The following is a 26222-nucleotide window of genomic DNA, read 5'->3' as shown; positions in this document are numbered from 1 at the left end:
GTCATTGCCAGGAGAGCAGTACTGTCCGTGACCACAGAGGAGGGACAGGCGCTCCACACATCTACCCTTGGCCAATACCCAGCTCCATCCCTTCCCTGTACCAACCCATGAGCATAGTCAGAGCAGCCTCCAGCGTCCTGTGAGCCTCCGTCAAGTTATGCCCGACAGGGTGGTCCGCCCAGACCTGTGACTGGTGTCGGCGGTGGTCTGCGTGCTAGCCCCTCTGACTCTACACAGGCTCCTTGCTGCATTACTTCCCAGTACTGTTAGCTTGGCTGCCTTCAAGTGGGAACCATGCCTTCTAAAGGACAGGACAGGTCTCTTCAGTAAGGGTGGTGAACCCACCATAACTTTGCTGGACGGCGAATGGCCACCCAGGGGCCATATCTACGGCACCTGTACTAAAGCATGCCGACAGCAGACTCCCAGGCAACATGACAGCAGCAAGGCACCTCAGATCCTCACTCCCCTGAGAGGCGCAGGGAGAGCCAGGGATAGCAGGCAGAGTCTCCATCTCCAGTGCAGGAAGAGGGCTGGAAGCACCCTTCTCTGGCAACCGAGGGAGCAGACCCACAACATGAAGCACACATCCCTCCCAGCGATGGACAGTGGCCTAGAAGAGCTGCAGCCACTCCTCCCAGCCCTGGCCTTTTTCTAGTGTCATGCTGGGGTGAAAGGAGTGAGCGGCAGAGCTGAGCTCCCAGGCACGTGCCCAGGCCACAGGCAGGCCAGCCACCCAATGCACGATGAGCACAGGGCAGCCAGACTGAGCCGCGGGTGAGTTGGTTCTTCCAGAGCATCAGGAGCCAGAGAAAGAACCATAACGTGGCTGGGGTCATGCACAGGAGCAGAGATTTTTTAAAAATTGAACTGAAGATCAGTTTGGAAACAAAATTCTCAAAGAACACCAGGATAGCTAATAGCAAGAAATCTGCTCAACAAATTCTGCACCTGAAAGAAATTAATTTTGAGACAGTAAAAGCAAAATGACCCTGAAATGAGTGGCTGTTTTAAAGCAGGTGAATAATTAAGCATCAAAAACCAGACAAAACAAAACAAAAGCAAAATGTGTCTTATAAAATCAAAAGTTAGGTAAAAACAGGATCAATGGACACAAACCACGAGAGCAACACACCCGGAGCTGAAACAGAGCCATGCATTAAGGAACACACCAGAGGAGCAGCCAGGCTTGGGTGAGGGTGAGGCCAGAGGGACAGCACAGTCCTTCCCACAGGACACGCGTGTTCCAGGAGCCACCACACACAAGTTGGCTGTGCAGCATGACGTGGGCACTGAGGAAGGAGGAAGGAGAGGGACAGTGCCTGATGGTGCCACATGGAGGTCAGGGGAGGCTGTCCCACAAAGGGCCTGTGACTGTGGAGAAGAACATTCCAGACAGGTGGGCAGGCTTGTTCCTGACTGATCAGCTCTAGTATTATTAGTAAATGTTGGGGGAACTTGTATCACTTATGGATGCTTCATGTAGGCTGGAAACAGCTGATGTCACTCACTCGTCATCACTTATACCAGAAACACTGGCGAATGAACTAGACAACGCTACGCTGCCTAAGAGAGAGTGAACTAAGGATGTGCAGGGGAGAACACAATTCTGACCTCCTGCAGAAGGCAATGCTCTTTATAAATTAACTGAGGCTCTCAGGCCAACCAGCAGAACTAGCAAGGGTCTCCAACATCCCTAAACAGAGATCAACACATGAACCAATGGTAGGAGAGTGAAGCAACATTGTCACCACACGTACATGTATGACTCATGACCCACGTGATCCTGCAACATGTGCAATCAGAAAAGTGAGAGATTACACTCCATTTATGTATGAGCTATCAAAGTGCATAAATGCATTCTACTGTCATGTACAACTAATTAGAACAAATAATTTTAAAAAATTAAAACAATACCAATGTTAGCAGCTCAGGAGGCTGAGGCAGGAGGGTCTCGAGTTCAAGAGCAGCCTCAGCAACTTAAGAGAGGCCCTGAGAAACTCAGCAAGATTCTGTCTCTAAATAAAACATAAAAAGGACTGGGGATGTGTCTCAGTGGTTAAAGTGCCCCAGGTTCAATCCGCAGTACCAGAAAATAAATAAATAAATAAACGATGGTATTCTTATGCATCGACATGAACCAGTTAGAAAAGGCAATTTAAAATCTACAAAGCAATGAAATAATTTCAGTTACCTAAGAATAAATCTAGGAATAAACTTCTACTGATTTCATAAAGAAGAAAAAAAAAAGGTCTTTGAAGGACATAGAAGATAAGGCATTTCTTGGAGAGATTTGCCATGTCACTTGAGAAAATGATTCTCATAGAAGATAGCAAATCTCTGGGTGTTTTTACATTATCCCTTTTTAATTCCTAGGCTGTATATATCTTTCAAAGCAAAATTCAGAAATTCAATGCAATTTAAATCCAGATCCCAAGTGGACTCTTCAGTGAACATGACAAACCGATTCTGTAATTCACACAGAAGGGTAAGCTAAGAACATTCCGAACGAGGAAGGGAAATTTGGCCTTCCAGAAAGTCAGTCTTCCTATAAAGCTCGTGGTGCAGACAAGGAGGTGCGCTGGGGCAGGGCAGCCAGGAGGCTCCCAGGGTCCTGATTGGGTGGACTGTCCTGCAGGGTGAAGGTGCCCCCGTGGGGACCAGGTAAAGCCCGGACCTTGGCTGTGGAAGAGAGGTGGGCGCTGGGGACGGGAGGCTGTGGGCCAGGAATGGGGGCTTGTTTCCAGGCAAGGGTTCCAGTGGAGAGTGGTGAAGGAAAGATGGAGCACCCACAAATCCCCGTGCCCCTGTAACAGAGCCTTTAGGCCAGGCGGACCGACCTGGGTTCACACAGCCCAGCCTGCCCTTTGCAGAAGAAATGGAGGCATGTGGGCAGTACTGGCTTGGCAGAGGCCAAGTGACCACTGACGGACAGAACCCGCCGGGACCCTCATCTTAGGGTTCAGTCGGGCTTGTTCCAGCTAAGGTGCTGAGAGCACTCTGTCTGGCTAGGCTGTAACTGGCCACTCTTGTCCTGAGCCTCGGCAATTCTTCCTCCTCATTCTGGTCTCCTTCTCATGGCTTCTCCTCCATCCACTTCTGGGTTCTATTTCTCTCCAGTCCCCTGGCTCTCGATGTCCCCACCAACCCCATGAGGACCCTGCAGGCTGCTCCATTCACGGTCCCTGGAGGACTGAAAATCCCATGACTTCATTCACAAGCTCTGAGTTGAAGGCATGTCTAACCATAGCTACAGTCAGACCTCTGCCCTGGACAGCACACTAGCCGCCAGATGGCCGTGTGGGGAGGACCACCACATGGCAGGAGCACGTGGGAAACCCGCTGGTGAGATCACAGTCTGAAGTCTGACACCACCCAGATGGGCATTTTCTAAGCCAAGAGTCTCACCAGGAGCATAGCAGACTGGGGGGTCCCAGCAGGAACATGAAGGGGGCCTCTTCATAGGATGCCATCATGTTGGTAGAAAGCAGGACCACAGAAGTCTGTCTCTAAGTAGGAATGATCTAAGGGCAGCAACCAGTCTCGGAGAGTTGGTTCAGGGTTAGGGTTAGGGCTCCAGTCCCAAAGGGATTTGGGGTACCTAGCAGGAAACCGAGATGGGGCACTCAGGAATCAGAGATGAGTCACCAAAGCTGGGGTCAAGACATAAAGCAAGACTAGGCCAAGTGGCAGCTCAGCTGTCCAAAGAAGGGACAATAGGAGACCAGTCCAGCTCCCCAGCTGACAAGAGGATTGATTAGTCACAATAGATATTGAGTGCCCTCCGCCATCAGGCACCTCGAAGATGGTCCTTCAATGACTTTCTTCTCTGTGCCTGGCTTATTTCAGTTTCATTTGGAGCAGGGAGAAAAGATTCAGAGATATATCACATAGCATGCTAACCACAGTTAATGACAACAGATTGTGTATTTAAAAATTGCTAAAAGAAAAGATATCAAATATTTTCACCCACAACAAATAAAAGTGAGGTGTTCCACACGTTAATTAGCTTGATTCAATCAACCCAAAAAGCACACATACCACAAACGGCACTTTGTACCTCATAAATATATACCAGCATTATATTGATTGAAATAAACAAGTAAATACAAATTTTTTTTTAAGAATTTGTTCTCAGTTGTAGCTCTCCTCTTTGGAGTTTAGGCCCAACTTTGCAGAACTAGGAAAAATACAGGTTAAAGCACAAGAAGAAACACAAAGTACTCTAAGACCTTTACCTGGTCCCAGGGAGAGACGGTGCCTCCGAAGCACATGAACAAGTACCCCATGGCAACAAGACATATCCAGATCACCAAGGAGAACACACGCAGCAGCTTCTTAAACACAGACTCAATGCAGACAAGGATGAATATCGCGAAGAAAATCGCCAGTGCCGTTGGAACTGTTATTAAAAAGGCCACGTGGTCTTCAACTTCCTGATGAGAGGGGAAAAATAAGAAATTACAATTGAGACATTCCATGATACTTATGATGTATGTTGTTACATCATTCTAATGTGAATCAGTGTCAGACTATGTTGGTGTTTACTTAGCTTTTACACTGCTGTGACTAAAGGACTCAGCCAGAAAAATTATAGGGGAGAAAAAGTTTATTTGAGGGCTCACAGTTTCAGAGGTCTTAGTCCCTAGACGGCTGGCTCCATTCTTCAGGGCTCAAGGTGAGGCAGAACATCATGGTGGAAGAGTATGGCAGAGGGAAGCAGCTCACATGGTGATCAGAAACCAGAGAGAGAGACTCCACTCTCCAGACAGAAAATATATACCCCAAAGCCACACCCCAGTGAACCACTTCCTCCAGCCACACCCAATTCACTGATTAGGTTGAGACTCTAACCAGTCATTTCTCCTCCAAACCTTCTTGCATTGTCTCACACATGAGCTTTTGGGGGATACCACATCTAAACCATAACAACTGGGTTTCAAAATTATTTCGAAAGTAGGACAGTTTTAACTTTTAAAAATTTGTTTTACATTAAATAACCAGTTTTTCTAAATAGATCATTACAATATTGGTTATTTAAACGAAGCAAAGCATCCAGACTCTGAAATTTACATTTTCCCTGAGAGATGGGGAAATAGATTTTATATAGAAGGAAATGCAAGAAAATTAATGATTACAAGAACACACTGACACCTGAGGAAATGAAGACACCAACATCCTTGCCCAATCAGAAGGCCATAAGTACCCTGGAATTAGGAAACTGTCTTCCAAATGGACTTGAAATGTTTTATTTTTTAAAAAAATAAGCCATCCCAGTTTCTAAAATGATGAGCTCTTACTTTAACACATGGCAATCAGTGTTCTAATGGGATCGCAGGTTAATAGAAAAGGGTCAGAAAGTCCTAAATATAGAAGGCAAGAGCCCGGGAAATGCTTAGAAGAAGGTGCCATGTTTGCTATTTGATATCCTCCATCTCTCATGGGCTCCAGTAGCAAAGGAAAATGGGCATTTATTATTTAGCCTCTTACTGATGACGCATTTTTCTAAATTCATTTCTGCACATCAATACCCATTTCCTATTTATCTCTTCCCAGTCACCTCTTCCCCCGTGGGCAGGCTAATTACTTCAGTTCCACGCAACGCCAGCGCCAAGCCAGGTACCGTGTTCCCTTTGATCACACAAGCATGGATGTAGGCTTAGCTTCAGTAGAATGTTAAGCTGGAGTCTTGCTCTGGACAGCATTCGTGAGAGGACGGGATGCAGCCTAAGGTCTTTAATCCTCACCCAAGTGGGTGCCATTATCAAAACACACACAGGAGTGTTAGTCCAAAAGCCAAGGGGCACACACCCATAACCCCCACTACTTGGGAGGTTGAGGAAAGAGGATCCTATGCTTGAGGCCAGCCTCAGCAACTTAGCAAGACCTTGCATGGAGCAGCCAGGTAATCCCCAAGCTTTTTTGGTGGGCACAGGGCTCCTCCATCCCATGAGCAGCTTCACACTGGAGATGGCTCCATCTAAATGCCAAGCCACTGTCCTCGGAGAAGAAGAAGCAGAGCAGATCATCAGAAAACCCCACCCAGGTTCCCAAAGAAGGGACAGAACCAAGATCCTGACCCCCCCTGAGCTGACTTCATTTCCTTTTCTCTCTCAATTATGTGCATCAAATGACACCTGGGAAAGAGGCACCAGAATGGAGTACTGAATCAAGCACTTTTTGTACTAAGCACTTCTATATTTATTTCCTCACCCCTGACAACAGTCCTCCAAGGGGTCCTAGTGTCAGCACCATTCTGCAGTTGTGGAAACTGAGGCACGGGAAGGGTGCCATGGGTTGTAGAGCTGGTGAGGGAGAGTTACAGGTTTCAGCCCAGGGATGGCTCGCAGGGTCTGCTGGCAGGTGATCGGCCCTCTGGTCCTGCAGCAAACCGCATTCTAAACAAGTGACCTGCCTTCGCCTGGCCAAAATGACTCCTCTCCAGAACTGGCAGAAAGCAAGGGGATGGAATGAGATGCCCTCACTCTGGGCCTCCAGTGCTCTTTACATCCACGATTAAGTCCCTAGGTTATTACTCTCTCCCTCTTACACTTTTGACAGTCATTTCAAAGGGGCAATAGTCATCCACCAGGCTGCAAGAGCTCCCAGCCTCAGAAGCCAAAAACCAACCTGCGTGGGACATGAAGACATGCCTCTTGAGGACATCAACTTTGAGACCAGGATCACTGCACATGGACCCATGGAAAACGACTTCACTGGCAACCTCCCAAAATGAACTCAAAGCCGCTGTGCATGTGAAACCAACCAGTAAATGATCAGAAAGCTGTTTTTCTAGTACTGCTTTTCACTTATTCCATGAATCCAGCAGGGAAGAAACAACAGTGGACGTTGCTACTCTTACATCTCCAGAAAGACTGAGAAGTGGAGAAAAGCATACATGATTGTAAAGGGAAAATCAGTAACTGCAGGAATAAAGATTGAGATGCAGTTCCCACAGGACGTGGGAGGAGTTGAGTGGCCCCAGGGAGCCTTTCCTGGTTACATCTTGGAAAGCCATCTGGAAGTGACAAAGATCCAATGTCTTACCTTGCTAGGTGCAGTGCCTGAGACTGGGTGGTGTTTTTGATTAAAATATCGGTATATCTATCTCCTTTTTTTTTTTTTTTTTATTTGGTCACTGAGGGGTAACTTGTCTGGGCTACAGGGTGACTTCTCCATTAGTCACAGTGGCATAGTAGTGGATCCTATAATCCCCTTAGGGACCCACAAAATATTTTAATTTCTCTTAAATTGAGAACAAAACAAAGCACCACCTTCTGGTTCAGTGATTATATCTGTCCTTGTGATCAGTCTCAAACTGTCATTCTCGTACATTTCTAAGGAGGATGGCCCCTAAGCCCTAATGCAATCCTAGGTAGCTGGGGTGCCCTTGCTCACCAGGTGGGTGACATTACTGGGTACATTCCATACAGCGGAGAAGGAGTGCCAGTTTCCACAGGAGTGCCTGGTGGCAAGCCAGGGTCCCACATGGCCAGTGCTTTAGGACAGTCAGCTGCTCACAGGTGACCATACCTTTAGAAAGCCCTGGGCACAATCAACAGCAGGGACTCTTTGAGAAGGAGATCAGCCATTTATTTGTTCGGCACCTGCCTCTGATGGCTCTAATGGCCAGATCTGAACGAGGTTTACTGTGGACTTCTCTACAAAACAGAACCTTGTACATTCGTGTCAAAAAAAAAATGATAAGCACATTCATTAAAGAATGTATAAGCTGATAAATTCCAGACTTCTTGTTCTCATCAGGAACTTTAAGCCTAAGTAAATGCAATACAGACAAGTCCTCAAACAGGATCCCATGCTCTCCCCTGCCCGACACGTCCCCAGGGCACGGGAAGGCAGAGAAGCCACAGAGATGCGCCCTGCGACAGTTTTCTTCCAAGTGAGTTGAGTTTTCAAATTTCAGAATATAAAACAAAGTCGCTCATAAAAAAACAAGCCAAAACATCATCAATTCTAATTACATATTTTTATATTTTCAATCCTTCTTCCCCTTGTGGGAGAAAAGTTTCTATACAATGCAAACAAAGGAGATGTATGGAAATGCCCTTAGTAGTCCTAAAATGTACTAAGACGCCTTGGAGAAGGCCAAAGGCAATACCTCGTTGCACACCACAGGTGAAAAGCACCAAGATGCCATCCACGTGGAGCTGCCAGCAGTTTCATCCCTGCCGCCAACATGGGTTCCAAACTCTGTCTTTGCACATTTCATCCTTTCATTTTCGATGTATTTTCTGGTAATTCTGTACAGCTTTTCCTAATTGCTAGGCTACCCAGTGCCCACAGCCCTTATTTATTATGCTACAACTCTCAGAGGCTCTTCCACAGAACCACGTTGTAGCTGTATTTTCCTCCCCCCACGTGCACTTTGTACTTTTTGGTTGAAAGTACTCTTTTTCATCTAGAAGGGAAAGGACAGTCTAGCTAAAATAATGCTTCCTGATGAAGAGACGTATTTCAGGGAAGTGCTTTGAAGTCAGACAGGTGGAGGGCAGAAGCCTGCCCACTGTTGGCTGCTTCGTGCCTTGGGGGAGACTGAGCGTCCCTCAGGTGGCCTATGCGCTGCACACAGAGGCGTGTGGCTGCTGGTGTTGGCACGTCACAGGCACACTGCAAGTGGCAGTGATTATTGGGCAAGATGAAATGTGCACGTAGCCATGATACAGAATTGATACAGATACATGCGTGGAGAGTTTCACATTCACAAGAAAACAATAGAAGAAACCACTTTCATTCTTACTGCATATACAGTTGCACTGTATTTTACCAAGTAAAGAAAGAATGTTGTTATGGCTTAGATATGAGGTGTCCTCCCAAATCATGTAAGATAAAATGCAAGAAAGGTCAGGGTAAATGACTGAGTTATGACTGCATTAACCTAATCGGTTCGTGGATCCACCTGAAAGGATTAACTGGGTGTAACTGCAGGCAGGTAGCCTTTGTCTGGAGAGGGTGGGTCACTGGGGGTGTGTCTTTGGGGTTTATATTTTGTCCCTAGTGGACTGGGCTCTCTCTCCACTTCCTGGTGGCCATGTCCAGAGCTGCTTTCCTCCACCACACTCTTCTGCCATGATGTTCTGCCTCACCTTGGCCTGGAACTATGAAATCAGCCAGCCAGGGACTGAACCTCTGAAATCGTGAGTCAAATAAACTTTTCTTCCTCTAATTGTTCTTGTCAGATCTTTGGTCTCAACAACAACAAAAACTGAATACATAGGCAATTATAACTTAAGCATGTATAAAAATAGTAAAATAGCCTCAAAGTGTACAAAACAAAAATTTATAATATTAGAAGAAAAAGTAAACTAATCCACCATGTGTGGAAGAGTTCATCACCTCCCTCTAGCCACTGATAAGCTAAGCAGAAAACAAAAATGAAAACAAAAGGGTGGAAAAGATTTGAACATCACAATCATCAAGCTTTCCTTGGTCGAAAAATATAGAACTCCACCCCCAACCATCAGGGAGAACAATATTTATTTCAAGTGCACATGGAACATTTATATAATCATATATCAGGTAGCCTGCACAAAATTTCAAAAGTCAGGAATCACAGCATAGTTTAAATTAAAACTCTATGACAAAAACCTAAATTAAAACTCTCCACATATTCATGACATAAAAAGCACAATTTAAATGACTTTTTGATCAAAAAAATCCATGAGTTTTAAAGGAATAATGAAAACAGTACCTATCAATGGTTGTGGTGCTTGGGTAGGACACTGACAGGCTTTGGAGCTGAGTTAAATTGCAATGGGTCGGTTTGGCTTTGCTGGGAATTCCATTTCCCAGAATCGTATTCCTTCTGTGATTCTTGGTTAGAGTTGAACAAAAGAGGAATTTGTACCAGATTTGGGAAGCACAAAAGCCCTGAGCCCAAGTCCCCACAGTCAGATAGATGATGGCAGTCACAGCACCCCAGGGATGGCTTCTGCTCAGCCTCCGGCTTCTCCACGCTCCTTCCTTCTTCCCACAATCCAGTTGCTGGTGAACAGTGGCCCTGTAGCCACTGGGCTGCAGAAGCTCAGGGGCAGGAGTTGAGGGAAGTGACAGTCCCACAGACCTTCCTCTCAGCTCCATGTCCTGGTCCCTTAGGGTGACAAGTCATGCTTGTCTTCATGGCTTCCCGGAGACGCCAACTATTCCACCCAAACCAGTGCTTCCTGAAGCCTTCTTAGTGACTCTCCTTTTGAGAATGAATTGCTGGCTTACTTGAAGATCTTAGGAGGGACTGAACATTCACCATGGGTCACAGAGTCGCCACGTGAGCAAAGATACCCGTCACTACTGGAGTGCCGTCTGATACTCCAAAGACCCTTTGTTGAGACCTGAGAGGGTGAGGGTGACTCAGAGCTGAGGTCCCACAAGGAGTGTGGGACAGTGATTCTTCCAACTGGACAAAACAGCTCAGGGAGAAGAAAACCAGGAAAGTGTATTCTCATCCAGGCTCAAAGTACACACAAGCCAAAAGAATAAGAGAGGAAGAGAGGGGGGCACAACATGGGAGGGCAGAGTCACGCGGCAAACGCAGAAGCCCGTCCTGAAGAGAAGACAGATGAGTTCTGAGAAATCTGTTTCCAAAAACACATCAACCAGAACTATGGCTTTCTCGATTTAAAAGAAACTTGGGGTTCTCCATCTGCCTATGCCGTGTCAAGAACTGGCTGAGAAAGCTGCTCAGTCTGCAGAAAAGGAATATCCCCCATACTCAATCCAGATGTGGTTACCAACGAGGAAGAACCTCCTAGAGGGAAGAGGCAGAGGCTGCAGAAGACAAGAGGACAGGAGCCCAGTCCAGGCAAAGGATGGAGGTCCAAAGAAAGAGCAACCCTCAGCCTCAGGGCCGGGGACCTCAACCTGCCTGCCGGGGGGATGCAGACTGCGGTGACCAGAGCCAGGGTGTGGTACTTTTCCCATGGGGCCATAGAAGGGTTTTCTGTGAGGTGGTTGATAACCTGTCTTTCAGGCCCACAGGTCTCCAAATGGAGAGAAGCCACGCCCAGGCTTGATAAGAAATGACTGCTCACCCTTCCCCTTAACGAAGGAATCTCAGAGGCCCTCGACTCTCAGAGCCTGCTGCCTTGAGGGGGTAGGACTTCTGGGATGTGTCTTCCTCAGCAGGCGATGCACTAAATACAGGACCAGGCAGGTTCACTGCAGGAGTGAGTAGGGCTGTTAGACACCCTGCTTCTCCTCCCTGTATGGCTTTGTCAGCACACTGACTGTGACAATCCCCTTCCTGTGGCCATGCTCTGTGTCCTTCTCCCACACTTTGACTTGGGCCCCGCCATTTGACTCCCTGTGGCCAGTGTGATGACATCTTTTGACACAAGCAAAGACTCGACAGCACTGGAAATGGGCAGCTTGCTCTCTTCCCTGGGGCCCTTTGGGACCCTCTGAGCTTCATGCAAAGAAACTAGCCAGTCTGGTAAATGAGGGAAGACATGCAGTTCAGGGACCAGTCACCCCACCCAAGAACCACGCTGACAGCTGCCAAGGGGCCACACATGTAAATGAAAACCATTTCAGGAGATCCAGCTATTAACTAGCTTCCAGCCAACCACACAAACATAAGCTAGAACAGTACCAATCAACTGGGCATTCTTCATCAGAAGAAATAAGAGCTCACCCACAAAACTCTGAGATAAATACAAGAGTAGGTATTCTAACCTGTTAACTTCAGGGTGGTTTGTTACACAGCATAGGCTAACATATAATCCTGTGGGAGTCTAGCATGGCTTATTTAAGGCACTATAGCAAGCTGTATTTTCCACACATGGGTGAACACATCCTATCCCACATGTGGCTGGTCCTCTTCTCACCAAGCAATAGCTCCATATTTCCTTCTATTGAACCTGGAGATACTCAACAAAGAGTGTGTTGAAACTGGTTTACTTTGGCTTCAGGGACAGGATCATAAAAATGTCAAGCACTTCTACCTTGTCCTTTTAGGATGATCCCTGTTGGAACTCAGCTCCCATACTCTCGGGAAGTCACGTAATCATTTGGAAGGGCCGTTTCAGGTGTTCCACCAACAGTCCTAGTTGACTCTCAGCTGCTGGCCAGCACAGACCACTAGACAGGACGGAGCACCCCTACCTCCAAGCCACTCCACCGAAGAGCTGCTATGGCCACACCTGACCAAACTGAAGATTCAGGAGGAAAATAAGTGATGCTGTTCTTTAAAGTTTTCTGGTGGTTTTTAATGCAACAAAAGACACTGGTACACTTATTCTGGCCAGGGAAAAAGACGTCACTGGCCATTTGATGCTAACTGCCAGCAGTAAAACCTTGCATCACGCTTACCCCCGCCCCCCAGGGCAGTGACTGAGAAAGAACAGATGTTCCAGGAAGCACCTTCTTCCATCCTGAATCCCTGAGTGAGGACCCTGAGGTCCCTCTGCTGACTCAGACTTAGTGTGTGCATGAGCAAGTAACACTTGTTGTGTGAAGCCAGGGAGATTTTGGAATTTTGTGTTTTCTTACCATGATCTTCAGTATAGTCTGATTAAAGTAACAGGAAGTCATAAAGATAAGGATGGGAATTAACAAAATATATAACAGCATAAACTAAGCTAAACAACAGTTCCAAAGATGAAGCACCTGTAAACCTGAAAATGATAATACTATCATCAAAGGCTTGCCATTACATATGAGAATTTAGATGAATTACCAACATTTCTGGAAAAATATATTAATGATACTGATGAAGGAAACCAAATTATAAATACTAAGTAGTCTATTACTATCGAAGATCATGAAACAGAAGTTCTAAAATCTCCCCACAAAGAAAGTAACAAGCCCTGGTGCCTTTCTAGGCAAATTATATCAACTCTTTCCAATATAGTAAAAACTTTTTTAAAAAACCAAAATGGAAGATATACTCCCAACTTATTTTATAGGACTAGAAAGGTCTACTTTTAAAAAGAAATAATAGATTGTTAACGGAAAATTTCAAACCTATTTCATGCAAAAAATATCTGCAAAAATCTTAAATAAAGTGTTAGTACATTACCTACAACCTTTTTATAAGATGTATGAAAACTGAACTTGTTTCAGGAATATAAAAAATTGTTTAATGTTAGAAAAAACTGTAATTATGATTCAGTACATTGACAGATTAAAAACTCCCCCAAAAACACATGGTCACCTCCACTTGGTAAAAGTCAATACCCAAGCACGTTTCAATTTTTTTTTTTTTGTAGATTAGAATACAAGGATATCTCAGAGAATATCTAAAAGAATTCTCAACAACATAATTCTTAATGGATAAACTGTGAATGAACTCCCCTTAAAAGCAGGAAAGAGTCCCAAGCACCCCAGGCACCAATTCTGTCAATATTATATTGCCATCATAACAAAACAAGAAAAAAAAATTAAAGACTTTGGTTTTAGAAAAGAAGAAATGTAACTCATCATTTGTCAATGAGACAACAGTCTATGTGGGGCACTGGAAGACCCTGTAATCCAGTTATTCACATGATAAGCAGGATGCAATTGAAATTTGCTGGTACATAAGATCAATATCCAAAGCTCCTTTGTATTACCTTATATAAGCAACAAAAGAATAACATTAGAATATGAAAATGCCATTTATAGTAACAATCTACAAAATCATTTTTAGATTGAGCAAGAGCAAGAACAGCACATAGAAAATAACAAAACTCTGCTGAAGCACACAAATGAATGCAGAGATGATCCATGACAGGTATAGAAAAATGTAATGTTGTTGTATATTATCAACTGTCAGCAATGAATCAATTGAGTAAATATGAAAAACTGAAAACTCCCAACAGAGTGTTCAAATAGAAATTGACATAAAATTGATTCTAAAGTTTATATGGAAGAATGAAAGGTTAAGAACAACCAAGGTGCTCTTAAAGAGTTGAATAAGCTCTTAAGGTGCTCTTAAACTTTTAAAGAGTTTGCTCTACCCAACATACTTAATATGAAGGCCTAGTAATTACAGCATGTGTTTGTATTTGTGTAGTCGTGGCATATGTGTGTTGTTTAGCATGCAGGACTGAAAACAACAACAAAGGGTCTTAACCAATGGAGCAGAAGAGCCCATAACAAACCATTCACATGTGGAATTATTATACATGACAGATGTGAGGAAAGAGTAACTGAAGTATATCAGTAACAGCTGATTACCTATAAGGAATGTGTACACAATGGATTTTGATCCCCGCCTCACACCGTATTGTACTGATGTTCCTCTACCTGGATGCCTACCATAAGGTGAGACATCTGAGTGGAGCAGCACTGGACACAGTTCAATTCCTGAGCATCCATGCTTAGCAGCAATGCAGGACACAGAAGGACACATGCCCACAGAGTTGACTGGGGCTCAGGCTCACTACCACTGCCCAGCATCACAAGAAAGGTCTGCCCTGCACATTGCGATCTTGGCCAAGAGGCATGGTTCCCATTGAACAAGTCTCACTTTCACACCCACCTTAAGTCAACAAACCTTAAGTTGAACCATCGTAAACTAGGGACTGTCTAAATGTATAATGATATATGTATAATGATCTAATGTGATATGTATATGTATATGTTATACATATAATGATAAAATGAATAAGAAGGAGAGCAAAATTAATAAAAACTAATTTCAACATGAAGGTTACATCCAAAGGGGGCCAGTAGAATGGAATAGGTGGCGCATGTAGGTAGAAATTTGTACCTGGAGATATTCTAGCCAACTAGGTTTATTTATTTGTAAATAAATAAGTAAGCCAAATATAGAGCAAAGAGGATTGTGCTCAAGAATCCAGGACGAATCTAATTAATCAAATAATTAATCCACTCTGTGCACCTCAAGTCCAATTCCAAAGAACGTGGATGTTACGTGTTTGAATTAATTGCGAGTCAGTGACAGGGAAGCCTGAGAAGTGAGGATCAGTACCCGTGTGAGTTGCATTGACATCTCTTCATTACACATTCCACTTCCATTCCCCTGTTCTCTTTGGTGTTTTTTAAAAACGTTAACAGATCTTACTGGTTTTATAATGGACTAGTCTAAGGTTTTGTTTTCCATACAATGACTACAGATCAGTAGCAGATTGAAGTCTTCTTTTACCCTTTATTCTTTACGAGGCCTTTACAAACAATACAGGACACTAAAACACACACACACATGCAACAGTTCAGTCTTGGGAGTGCGCACAGAGGTCTGAGAGCTCGGCCTGCCCTGCGGCAGCAGCCCCCACATCATCACGTCTGAGGCACGGTGATGGCACTGACTTAAGTGGTCAGGATTTGTCCTTCTAAGACCCGCAGTCGGGCTCCTAGTGTTGATCTGCATCTTCTCCATCAGCAACCTTCTGTGGGGCAGTGACTCTCCCGGCGTGATTTCCTCTTAAAAGTCTCTCAGATAATAACAACCTTCTTGAGAAATCTTCAGAATTTCAAAGTTCTAAAAAAAGTATAGTAGTTCAGGTCTGCATGCTTCAAATTCAATAAATAAGTCACTCACTATAATTCAATTCAATAGCTGAAACTTCCCATTTCAAGCACCAACTTTTCCAAACATGAGTTGACTGGACTCAGACGCAACTGACCTCATGACACTTGCTTCCCTTGTGGCCATGACCCAGGAGAGGCTCAAGACACCCCTTCACACTTCTCCCAGTGGAGCTCTGGATCAGAACTGGTTGGCACTGGTTCTTACTGTATCTACTGCTCTCTCACCTGAGTGGCTTCTGGAGATAGAAGCCTAAGCCCAGGTAACAAAGAAATATTTGCAACACAGCCAGAAAAAACAGCTGGGCTGCTGGAACCTTCCTCCAACCCTCCTCTCATTCCCTTCCTGTGCCTTTTAGTGCACTGCATTCGTGTTACACAAAGAGAGCACTGATGACCACGGGCTTCACTACACACACAAGGTGGCTCAGTAATCCTCTCTCCTCCCAGACGTGGCCAGAGTCAACAGTGTGTGTCTACTTCCTAGTCTGAAGCTACAGAAATATCACCACCGCACCACAAATATCACCTTATTACTCTTGGTTATTTTATATAAAATTATCAAAAGCCAACAAAATTGAAAAGTATGGAAGATTACAGGAAGGCCAATTTGGCAAGAGTTTTAGTGTTCAAAAATCTTTGCTTCTCCCATCTCTGCTTTTTTTTTTTTAATAACTCAGTTATTTATGTGATGAAAGTACAACATTTATCACATAAATAGAAATGCATTCCCTTCTCTTTCACACCCAGAATTAAAACTCTCAGTACACATTGTGTTTATCTGTCTATAAGAACCCTTGACAAGGAGATCCCTCTGTGGTCTAAATATAATGACAACGGAGACTTACTTTTGTTTGGGATATAATACGTGTCCAGTATTGTACTAAATGCTCATATGGTCTATTGTACTTAGTGCTCAACAAAGCTCCATGAACCTAGTTATGTTATTCATTTCATTTCATGAAAGTGAGAATAGAAGAGATAATTTAACTTGTCAGAAACACATAAGAGGCAAAATTGAGGCCAAGACCCAGGTCTACCAACAGCGCTGTGATTTTCACCAGTGGGCTGCAGGAGGGAGATGCAGCTGGTAAGGAAAATGTAGCGACATGGTGCACCGTGCCGACATCCATTAAGCCCCTGGTACATTCTTAGTGTTCTGTTAAATACAGGGGATGCCAAGTTTCTTCCTGAAAGAGTTCACAATTATTTGAGGAGTGAAAATGAACCCACAGAACTATTCTGAACTTCAGATGACAGTAATGTAGAGATGAACTATTTTGAACAGTTCATGAGTTTTGCAGGCATCAGAGGTAGAAATCAACACAGGGAGGAATGCTCAGCAAAGGAGGGAGGCAGCAGGGAACCAGCACCCGCCCAGCTAAGAGAGCTTGAAGTTAACATGCAGCACAGACAGCAGGCAGAGGCATGGCCAAGGGGAGCCACTCCTGGGGTCCCAGATAGTAGATCACTCCAGAGAGGCACCCTGTAGTTCAAGATATGACATTGGCGTGTCAGCCATGACATACAGGTGGAGGGACACCCAGGGTGACGCCAGCCAGAGTGCCTTCCCAGAAGGTGATCAGGAATATTCAGTGAGGGAAGGGATAGGTCCAGTTCAACATACTGTCTTGATCCATGCCAAGTTGTTGAACAGCCGTATATACCAACGGACGGAGTCCAAAGACCTCGCGTGGACTCCCCTACCACTGACAATCACTGGTGGAATACCTGACTAGCACAACCACCAAATAATTGTAACAAGGTATTGTCAGCTCTAACAGTGCCATCCAATTTTCAGGGGAATATATGATTCTAAGTATCAACAAGAATCACACTGAACAGGAATGGGTACTGCGTGCCTACCATCTGTGTCAGGGACTTCTCCAATGACCAAAATCAGAGCCACGGTGGATGCTCTGCTTGATGGAGCAGATGTTGGGAATATTTAGCATAATGAAAATAAATGGTTCCACCAATTCAATCCAATGAGTCAGTAGTGAAGAACATCTGTACCCAAATGTCTTCATCACTGAAAGGGAGAAGAAATGGAAGTGCAGCTCTGACACCCAGAACGAAGAATGAGGACGTTCACACAAGGAGAAATTTCCACCAAGACGTGTCCAGACCAGAGGCGGGAATTCCAGACCTCCAATGCTTTCCAGAGAAGTCACTCAGAAAAGCCAAATGCCCTGTGGCCTGGCCCCAGCTCTGCAGCTTCATGACCTTGAAGAAACGGATTTGCCCTTCTGGGCCTCTGTTTCCCCATCTGTGAAACTCCAGGCCTAATGCAACATGGCTATTGTGTTCTTGCACAGTGACAATGAAAATGTCACTGGCTAATAGACCCTGGGGCCCCTTCTGTGTCTACGGACTTTCCTGCACATACTAACTTGGATCATCACCTTATGAAGCAGGTACATTCCATTTTACAAACAAGGAAACGAGGGATAAAGAAGTTGCCCAAGGCCACAGAAGTAGAAACATGGAAAGGGACAAAACCAGAATTCCAACACAGATAGATGCTCTTAACCATTATATCCTGCGGTGTTTTCACAACAGGGAAGGCAAGCTCACCTGTATACATTTAATCATGTGATTTTTTTTTCTTTTTCTCTAAAAAAAATTCATTTTAGGTACTGAAGATCAAATCCAGGTACTCATGCATACTAGACAAGTGTTCTACCCCTGAGTTGCATCCCTAGTCTTACGCATGTATTTTAATATCCAAAAGATGCTTCCAAATCTTTTTTGGCTACTCTTGTAAATTACAACCACCTTTCCTGCAGAAAATTACAGTTTTTTCCTTGGTTTTTGTTCATGCCACAGGTAAATTATAACTAAAATGACTTAGACAATTACTGGTTGCAAATTACAAACACCTGCAGAAGAAAATTCTCCTGCATGTATAGAAATGCACAAAAAGATATATCTTCAGCCACCTTTGCTCCAGTATCTAGGAACATGCCCTGTTCCTTTCACTCCTAGGATTTGGAGCTAGAGAAAGAAAGCACAGAATTTCCTAATCCTTAGAGGAGATGTGGGGTGTACCTATCTGCCTTCTCAATCTTCAACCCTTCAAGAAAAGGGTGTCTTCCATCCACTAGGGGCACTGAAAGACTGGAATAATAAAGGTAGTTTCCACCTACCAAATGATCAGATCTGTTTATTTATTTATTTTGGAAGAATAATATTCTTTATTTTGTAGTAAAATACTGTCTGACTTTTATCTTTGTATGAAGGATAAAAGTCAGATACACTTACTCTTAGAAAAAACACCTAATACTGAAAAATTGATTGGTAATGAAAAGTCCTTATGGTTCTGTTTTTAAAAGCTAGCTCACTCCATTTGCATAAAAAGGATGTCACTTTCACAGTCCTGCATAGTACACCTACTTTATTTAATAAAAATATAATAGTATACCTACTATATTTAATAAAAGGGCAAACATTTATTTCATGATCATGTTAAATCAACAATAAAAATACTTTACTGAAGTAGCTGACATAAAATCTATGGGAAGAAAAAAATTCTATTCAAATTGAAATACTGACTATTCCTAATCATAAACTTTAACCAAGAGAAATCTGACTACAAGCAGCTGATATTTTGACAAACTAAAAACATGATGTTGACCTTTCCTAACAATGACAGGCAAACTTTAGGAAAAGCTGGCTGATTTCAGGCATCATAAATGAGAGAATTTCCTTCTGAAAAGGGGTTCTCATGCATTCACAGATGAGAATCAGCTCTCAGAAACATGATAGAAGATGTATGACTTGGTATGGTCTCACTAGTTCTAAGTTTTCTGGGTCAGAGGTCAAGTTTATTTTGCTTTTCCCACCTGGACTCTTCTGTGCATGACACTAGATAGACACTGAATAAACTGATGTAGAAAAAAAAGTTAAATCAGACTTTTTACTCAAACTTTCCATGCAAAACAAAAGAAAATATTATTAATCAGAATGTGAAAATTCAAGATTTACCACCCTGTGTTCTATTTATTTTGTTTCCTATCTTTGGATAATTCTTAATAAGTACAGGTAAAACCAATTTCATGGATTTTTATGTAGAAAATAATAAATCATGCAAAATTACAAAATTTCAGTTCAGGTTTTCATTTTACAGAATAGTAAAACTACTTTGAGAATAACTTTAACTTCATAGTCAATAAAGCAGAATCATGAACTGACTAGACGCTGAAATAAAATGAAGTCATTCTTTGAATAATATCAACTAGGAAAAAAACTAAACCAAAACAAAGCTTGCTTCCCCGCCTCTTTTAAAATATATTTCAAATGGCTTCACACAAAGGCAATTACCTATAGTAAAAAAAAAAAAAAAAACCTCTATGTACTTGGGTTATGCTTAAATCATTTTGTAATCCAAATGTTCTAGGAGACCTGCAAGGTGCATTAAGAAAACGGCCAGACTTTTTCTACTACCAGAACTGATGAAAGTCTAATGGAAATGAAAACCAGGCAGATTCAGGGGAAGAAAGGAATCTGTCCAAGATTTCAGGGAGCAAAAATAGATCTGCTTTGCTCCTGAATTACATGAGAGTCCAGCTATTCCAGCAAAGTGCTCCAAGGTGGAAGCCCAGCAGGGCCCAAAGCACACAGGCCTTCCCTGCCTGAGTCGGACCCTTCAGAAGCCAATCTCTGCTGGTCCAGGGACGTGAACTCAGCCCGACCTTGAAACACAGCTCTAACTTAGCACGCTCCAGCTTAGTGTTCTACCCCAGCTATCTTTGGCTACCTAGAGGGAGAACATCTTTTGAAAAGTAGAGATGCTGGCTATGATATTACTAGAAACAAAGTGGAAATGAGTACTGAGAGCTCAGAATTAGCTCAGTACCTCCTACAGTGCGATTCTGGAAGATAGCGCCCATGCCTCCCAGACACTGCCCGCTTCAGACAAGCCTGTAGCCGTAGTCTGCCCCTGAGAAGAGCCTTTCCATCACATGCAATTGACCTCTCTGGGAATATTTCCACACAGCTCTTCACTGCTAAGGATTTATACAGCAGGTGTGAGACCATGGATAGGTACAGCAGAAAATAGGTTCCATTCCACTGTCCATCACACTGGGTGAGAGTCATGCTATGGGAAATTTTTGTGCTTAAAATGATTCAGCTGAATGCAAGGAAGGAGTGGAAATGGTGAATATCAAGGAATAATAAAGAGGCCTTGGATAAAGATATAAAAGGACATCATGTCACATTTGTGCCAAGCCAAATAGAACATAAAGGAAGTTTTTAAAGAAACACAAATATGAAGAACAAAAGACAGTTCAGAGAGGGGAGCTTCAAATCTCACGTCACTGAGGCTCTCACTGACCCATCCAGGAACATCTATACCAATGAGGTTCAAGAATCAGCGTGCTCTAGCACAGAAAACAAAGTAGTGCGCACAGGGAACATGAACTTCACACTTGTCTAACTGTATTAATGGTGCTATAAATAGGCCATCACCTGCTGCTCCTCCTTTCCATTTAGAAAAGAAGGAGCCAGAACAGTTAGAATTACAGGCTCAGGAGAATCGCAAGCACAAACGCCCTGGCTGAATAGATTTCCAAAGGAAAACTCTGTTATGTTTTCTTCCCTGCAAGAAGAGGAACAAAAAGAAGATGTCTTTAGAGACCGCTTGCCAATAAGACTGGACAGAAACCTCTCCCCAAGTCCTTTTTTATCCTAAAAGTAATAAAGAGGAATGGAGATGTTATTCCAGAGATATTCAAGGCTGGTTCCATGGGAGGGTGTGGGGTGGCTCTCTATTGGTCACAAGACTACAGAAAGCACAGGGGGCTCAAGCTCCATACATTACATACAAGGACCATTTGTGACCTGTGATGTCATGGCCTCCTACACTGGATTTTCTCTTCTGGAACTGAATATGAATACAGCAACCATTGAGTAGTATGGAGAAAAAAGAAATTATTTTTAAAAAAAATGATGGTAACATTCTTTCCATGCATAATATGTGAGCACCATCTGGCTTAGGATACCCAAAACAAATTATCAAATACCAGAGACTGCTATTTTGAGCACTTGGTGAAATATAAGCAAGATCCACTTCTTTGCTCCTGGAGGTAAATAAATATGGGCATATATTTGCACTCTAGGATCAAAAGCTATCGTTCAGTGGAGGCACTTCCACAGAGTCGGCTCAACAACTAACCTAAAAAAAAAATTCACTAGATAATCGAAGGCTGGCACAAGCATACCATGGGCAGCGCAAAACTTTGAACCACACACTCAGGAGAGATCAGTAACAGGAAGTTACCGCCATCTACAGATTTCCTCTCACTGTTCAAGTGAGTGTGCCAAGGTTTTCTGTTGGAAAAATAAAAACTGGCAAAATCGACGTCAGCTGTTGAGCAGCATTATGCTCCTAGTGATGAAATGGACTTCACCTGCACGAAACCGTAAACTCGTTTACTAGCTCTCCAGAAATTAAAAAAAAAAAAAAAAAAAAAGCGAAGGTCCATCTGAAATGCTGCTTAATTGAAGTCTCCTAGGATGTGAAATGTGCAACCGCTCAACACTCCATCACTTTCTGTCTACCAGCTAAATAGAAACAGATTTAAAGCTTAAGGGGTACAATCGTATCTTTCTTTCATTTCTTGCCATTAGCTACTTCCCCAAGGCAGGCTTTTTAAGGCGTTCAAAATGCCCAGACCAAATTAAAATGCCAGCTCGGGGGCTGTCCGTGGACTGGGATGGAGGTACCCAACGCTCCAAGAAGCCCGGGCTGATTCTGCGGAGACCTATTTGCGCGGACGTTGCAGGCAGCGGCGCGGGAGGAAAGCGCAGAGGAGTTTGCCAGCGGGTGCTCAGAGACGGAAAATCCGCACGCCCTGCCCGTCCACCTGGTGAACACCCTGTCAACTTTATTTTGGGCAAAGCCTTCCAAGAAACTTTTCCCCTGCCCGCAACCCTTGCTCGAAGCAGGCCGGCCGCGGGCCGGCAGGCGGGGCAGCCCACAGCCAGCCAAGGGCAGCCCCCGGCTGGACGCGGTCGCGGGCTAGGTCCTTCCTGGGGACTGGGGACGCGCGGGGTCGCATCCGCGGGGAGGCCACTCACCAGTCCGAGCGCGAAGAAGACAGCGAGCAGGGCGAGGCAGGCGCCCATGACGATGAGCAGCAGGAAGACGATGAGCGGGTGCTGCTGGCTCATGCAGTAGTAGGACTCGTACAGCCAGTCCCGGGACCGCTGCAGCCCGTCGCCGCCGCCCGCCGCCGCCGCCGCCGCCGCCTCGGCGCGGTCCCGCAGGTAGCGGCGGCGCCGCATCGCCTCCTGCCACATCGGGGCGGCTCGCGGGGCGCCCGCCGTGCGCGCCCGGCCGGGGCAGCGCCTCTCGCCGCGGCGCCCGCGTCCCACCCCCGCGCCGCCTCGGCCGGCCGGCTGCCGACACCCGGAGCTGCGCGCAGGGGCCTCCGGCGCGGGCGGAGCTCGGCGCCCCGGGCTGGGCGCGCTGACGCGCGGGCGGGGGCCGGGCGGCGGCCTCGGGGCAGCTCCAGGCGCCGCCGCCGCCACCGCGCGGGAGGGGGCGGGTGCGACAGGGGCCCCTCGGCCCGCCTCTCCCCACCCGGCGCGGCGCAGCGGGCCTCCGCGCAGAGGCGGCGCCGGCCGGCACCCACCACCGCCCCCCGACGGCCAGGCTGCGCGCGGGCGGAGGCTGGCGGGAGCCGGGGAGGGGGCGCCGCTGCCCCCCGCCCGGGTCGCGCTCTCCTTCCGCCCTCCCACTCTCCGCCACAAGGTCGTCCGCCCTCCTCTCTCCTATACACAGAGCAGCCTGGGCGGAGTGCGGCTCCAACCCTCCTCTCCACTAACTCAGAGCACCGGGTGTGTAGGGGGAGGCACCCTCTGTACCCCAAGACCTCCCACCGGGCTGAGAAAACGGCGGTGGTTCCAGCCTCCTCTCCACTCTCTCAAAGGGCAGCGGGGAGGGACATTGCCAAGCTCCAGTTCCCCCACCCCTTGGCGGGCTGAGGCATGGGGCTGCTCGCATAACCCTCCCCCCTGTCTCAGAGCACAGAAGGCCTGCCATCATTTAGCACCCCCTCAGCGGACAGCAGGGGACTTCCTCCTTTTCACTCTCTGGAGAGCAAGAAGGGGTCTCCTATCCTCCCTGCCTCCCCTCAGTAGGCAAGGTTTCTCTCCTCCCCATCAGCGCTCGGCTCCCAAGTTCCGCCCCCTCAGAGGGCAGGGGTCTTCCCCGCGGGGACCTGAGGGCACTCTTAGAAGAGGACTCCCAAACACGGTAGCAAGAAGAGGGGTGCATGATCCCCGGCAGGCTCAGGTTGGCACCCTCACTGCACCCTTCGCTTCAAAGCTTTATTACAATTTGTAGGTGCGCAGAGGCCACGGTTTGGGGTGCCCTTCTGGCTGGTCCTGGTCCCTGCAGAGCCCCTTCTGACTGGCAGGGATGGCCCTAAGAGCACACCAGGGAACATAACTGGGCTCAGGAATTTCCTACTTGCACTCGGCGTTGAGGTCCTGGGCTGGGTCCGTGCCCTCTCTGAGTCCACACCCCTGGGAATCCAAGACTTTGACCCTTGCCTAGAGGCCAGGAGGTTTCATTGCTGACCTCTAAAGGAGCCTACACTTTTGGAAGCTTCCTCCTGTTAGAGTGTTGCAGGTCCAAAGACTCAAAGCCCACCTTATCCCCAGAATTTTTCTAAGGAATCCAAGGCACAGTAGTGCTGCCCTCTCCTATTACCCCGGGGGAGCTCAAGGGTCATTCTTTTGCTTTCAGTAGACAGCTCAGAACTTCATAGGACTGGTGATCTCCAGCTGCTCTGCTGCTGGTGGGGCTGTCCTGTTCCTGGAGCAGAGATGTATGCAAGGTGAGCAGCCCTGTGACCCATGAGACCTGAACCCAGACAAGGAGACTTTCTGGGATTTTATTTTTAGCAAGTTAACACCTTCAGGGTGCAGATGGTTCAAGGTTCAAGGGCGGCACAACTGTACCATCCTCAACAGGTCTGAGAGTGACCTCCCACCCCATTGACAGAGGGCAGGGGTGCGAGGTCCTGGGAAGGATGTGTTGCCTCACCAGGGTCTCTGCCAGACCCTGCGGCCAGGAAGGGGAAGGAGGCAGTGGATGGAAGGGGTTCCCCTAATGTCTTCTGGTAGTCCCAAGGGCCATCTACCACTGTCAGTCCTTCTGCCCCAGTAGCAGAATGAAACTTCTCTCTTGGGTCTCTTCTCTTGCCCTGCCTGAGCTCCCCTCCAATAACCATTGACCATGATCCCAGTAATTAAGTCACCACCACCCACAGCCCAAACTGCTCATTAGACTAGTGCTTTCCTTTGGACCTGGGGATATGAGTCTGTACCAACTACATTTAGGGTTTTGGAGATTCTGAGTGCAATCTTCAATGACAGCAGCACTAAAACTGGGCTTATGAACATCCAGAGTCTGATCCCTCGAAGGAAGCCGGCTGAGTGGGTGGGCAGCTGGCCAGTTCTGTTGTTTGGAACCTCTCTTGCCCATGCCCCGTGCAGGTCTTCTGGGTCGGGCAGAGTTGAGCATTTCCAGCCCTTTCCTGTGCTAGCAAAGTACCATTACTCACCTACTCTCCAGCTCTTGCTTCCTCACCGCTTGTATTGATGAATGCCTGCCTTCACCCACGCAAGAAGGAAAAATAATCTGTAATTTAGATATACGGGGGAAAGAGCGGCTGGATTTGTGAGGGAACCGTGAACACAGATTTGCTCTCTCCTTCCTGGTATGGCACGAGAGGGTTGTTTAATATCCCGTGACTACCATACACGTGTTCTCCATCATGCAGAGGGAACAATTGTAGGGCCTTTAGATTTGTTAAAATATGATGACAAAACATAATTAGATACCTCTTCATGGAGACTCTGCCATCAACTCTCATGATGATTTTTAGCAGGCATTCCCTCATTAGTTCATTCAACAAATATTTATTTTGTGCCTACCATGTGCCAGATGTTGTCGGGGGCGGGGCACCTCTGGAAATCCTTGAAGGAGTTCCCAATGTCTTTGGAGAAATTGGACTGCACAAAGCAAAACAGGAACAAAGCTGAACATTCCTCCCCTTCCTTCCCTCCCCTCTACAACTTAAATTGCATCATCACAGACAAAAGTCTTAGAAAAAAGTAATACAAAAATAAAGGCTATGTCAGGTTTCTCTCAGGTTTTCTTAGAATTTCAGTTTGGTTTCGGTACTTATTTTTATGAGTCCCTGTCACTATTGTGTCATACAAACAATGTAGACTAGTATGATGATCATTGTTATTCTATCAGTGTTTTGGAATCAACAGGACAAAATATACCTTTTAAAAAGTTCATAGGATTTCTACTTTCAAAGGGGAAAAAAAGGAAAAGCAAAATAATAACCCTGAGCAGCATTTGGTGCAATAAAAATGCCTTTGGTGCAAAACCAGCAGTGTGAAATGCAGACCAGTGCCACTAAAAGGACCCCAAGGAGTCCTCTTGTTCATGTCTGTGCCTTTGGGGAGCAGGGCTGATAAGCAAGGGTAAGGCATGGGGAGCTCAGGATTCTCCCCTAAGTGTACTCTGTCAATTTATTTTTGACAAAATATACAGAAAAAACTCTTAACTGGGCTTGAGGGAGGAAATTAAAAAAAAAAAAAGGAAGGAAGGAAAGGAGGAAGGGAGGGAGGGAGGAAGGGAGGGAGGGAGGGAAAAGAAAAGAAAAGAAAAAGAAAAAAAAGTGAGCATTAGAGAACTGGTTTTCCCT

The 26222-nt window shown here is 45.7% G+C and overlaps 1 protein-coding gene across 2 annotated transcripts in view; it reads right to left on the bottom strand.

Moving 5' to 3' along the window:
* Adcy2 (adenylate cyclase 2) overlaps positions 1-23184 on the bottom strand; it is a 373487-nt gene extending 350303 nt beyond the window's left edge. Inside the window, exons 1-2 of one of the 2 annotated variants that reach the window (XR_007109132.1) lie at positions 22570-23184; positions 4239-4436 (exon numbers count right to left, since the gene is read on the bottom strand). Coding sequence is in view for 1 of the 2 variants with exons in the window: in XM_047555883.1 (XP_047411839.1) it covers positions 4239-4436; positions 22570-22791 (420 nt within the window). In the remaining variant the exon portion in view is untranslated. The remainder of the gene's footprint in view (positions 1-4238; positions 4437-22569) is intronic. The other variant, XM_047555883.1, reaches the window with a different exon arrangement.
* Between the last annotated feature and the right edge of the window lie 3038 nt (positions 23185-26222).

This window comes from Sciurus carolinensis, chromosome 6 (assembly GCF_902686445.1).
Source record: "Sciurus carolinensis chromosome 6, mSciCar1.2, whole genome shotgun sequence".
Lineage (NCBI taxonomy): Eukaryota > Metazoa > Chordata > Mammalia > Rodentia > Sciuridae > Sciurus > Sciurus carolinensis.
This window is presented reverse-complemented; position numbering and strand designations above follow the sequence as displayed.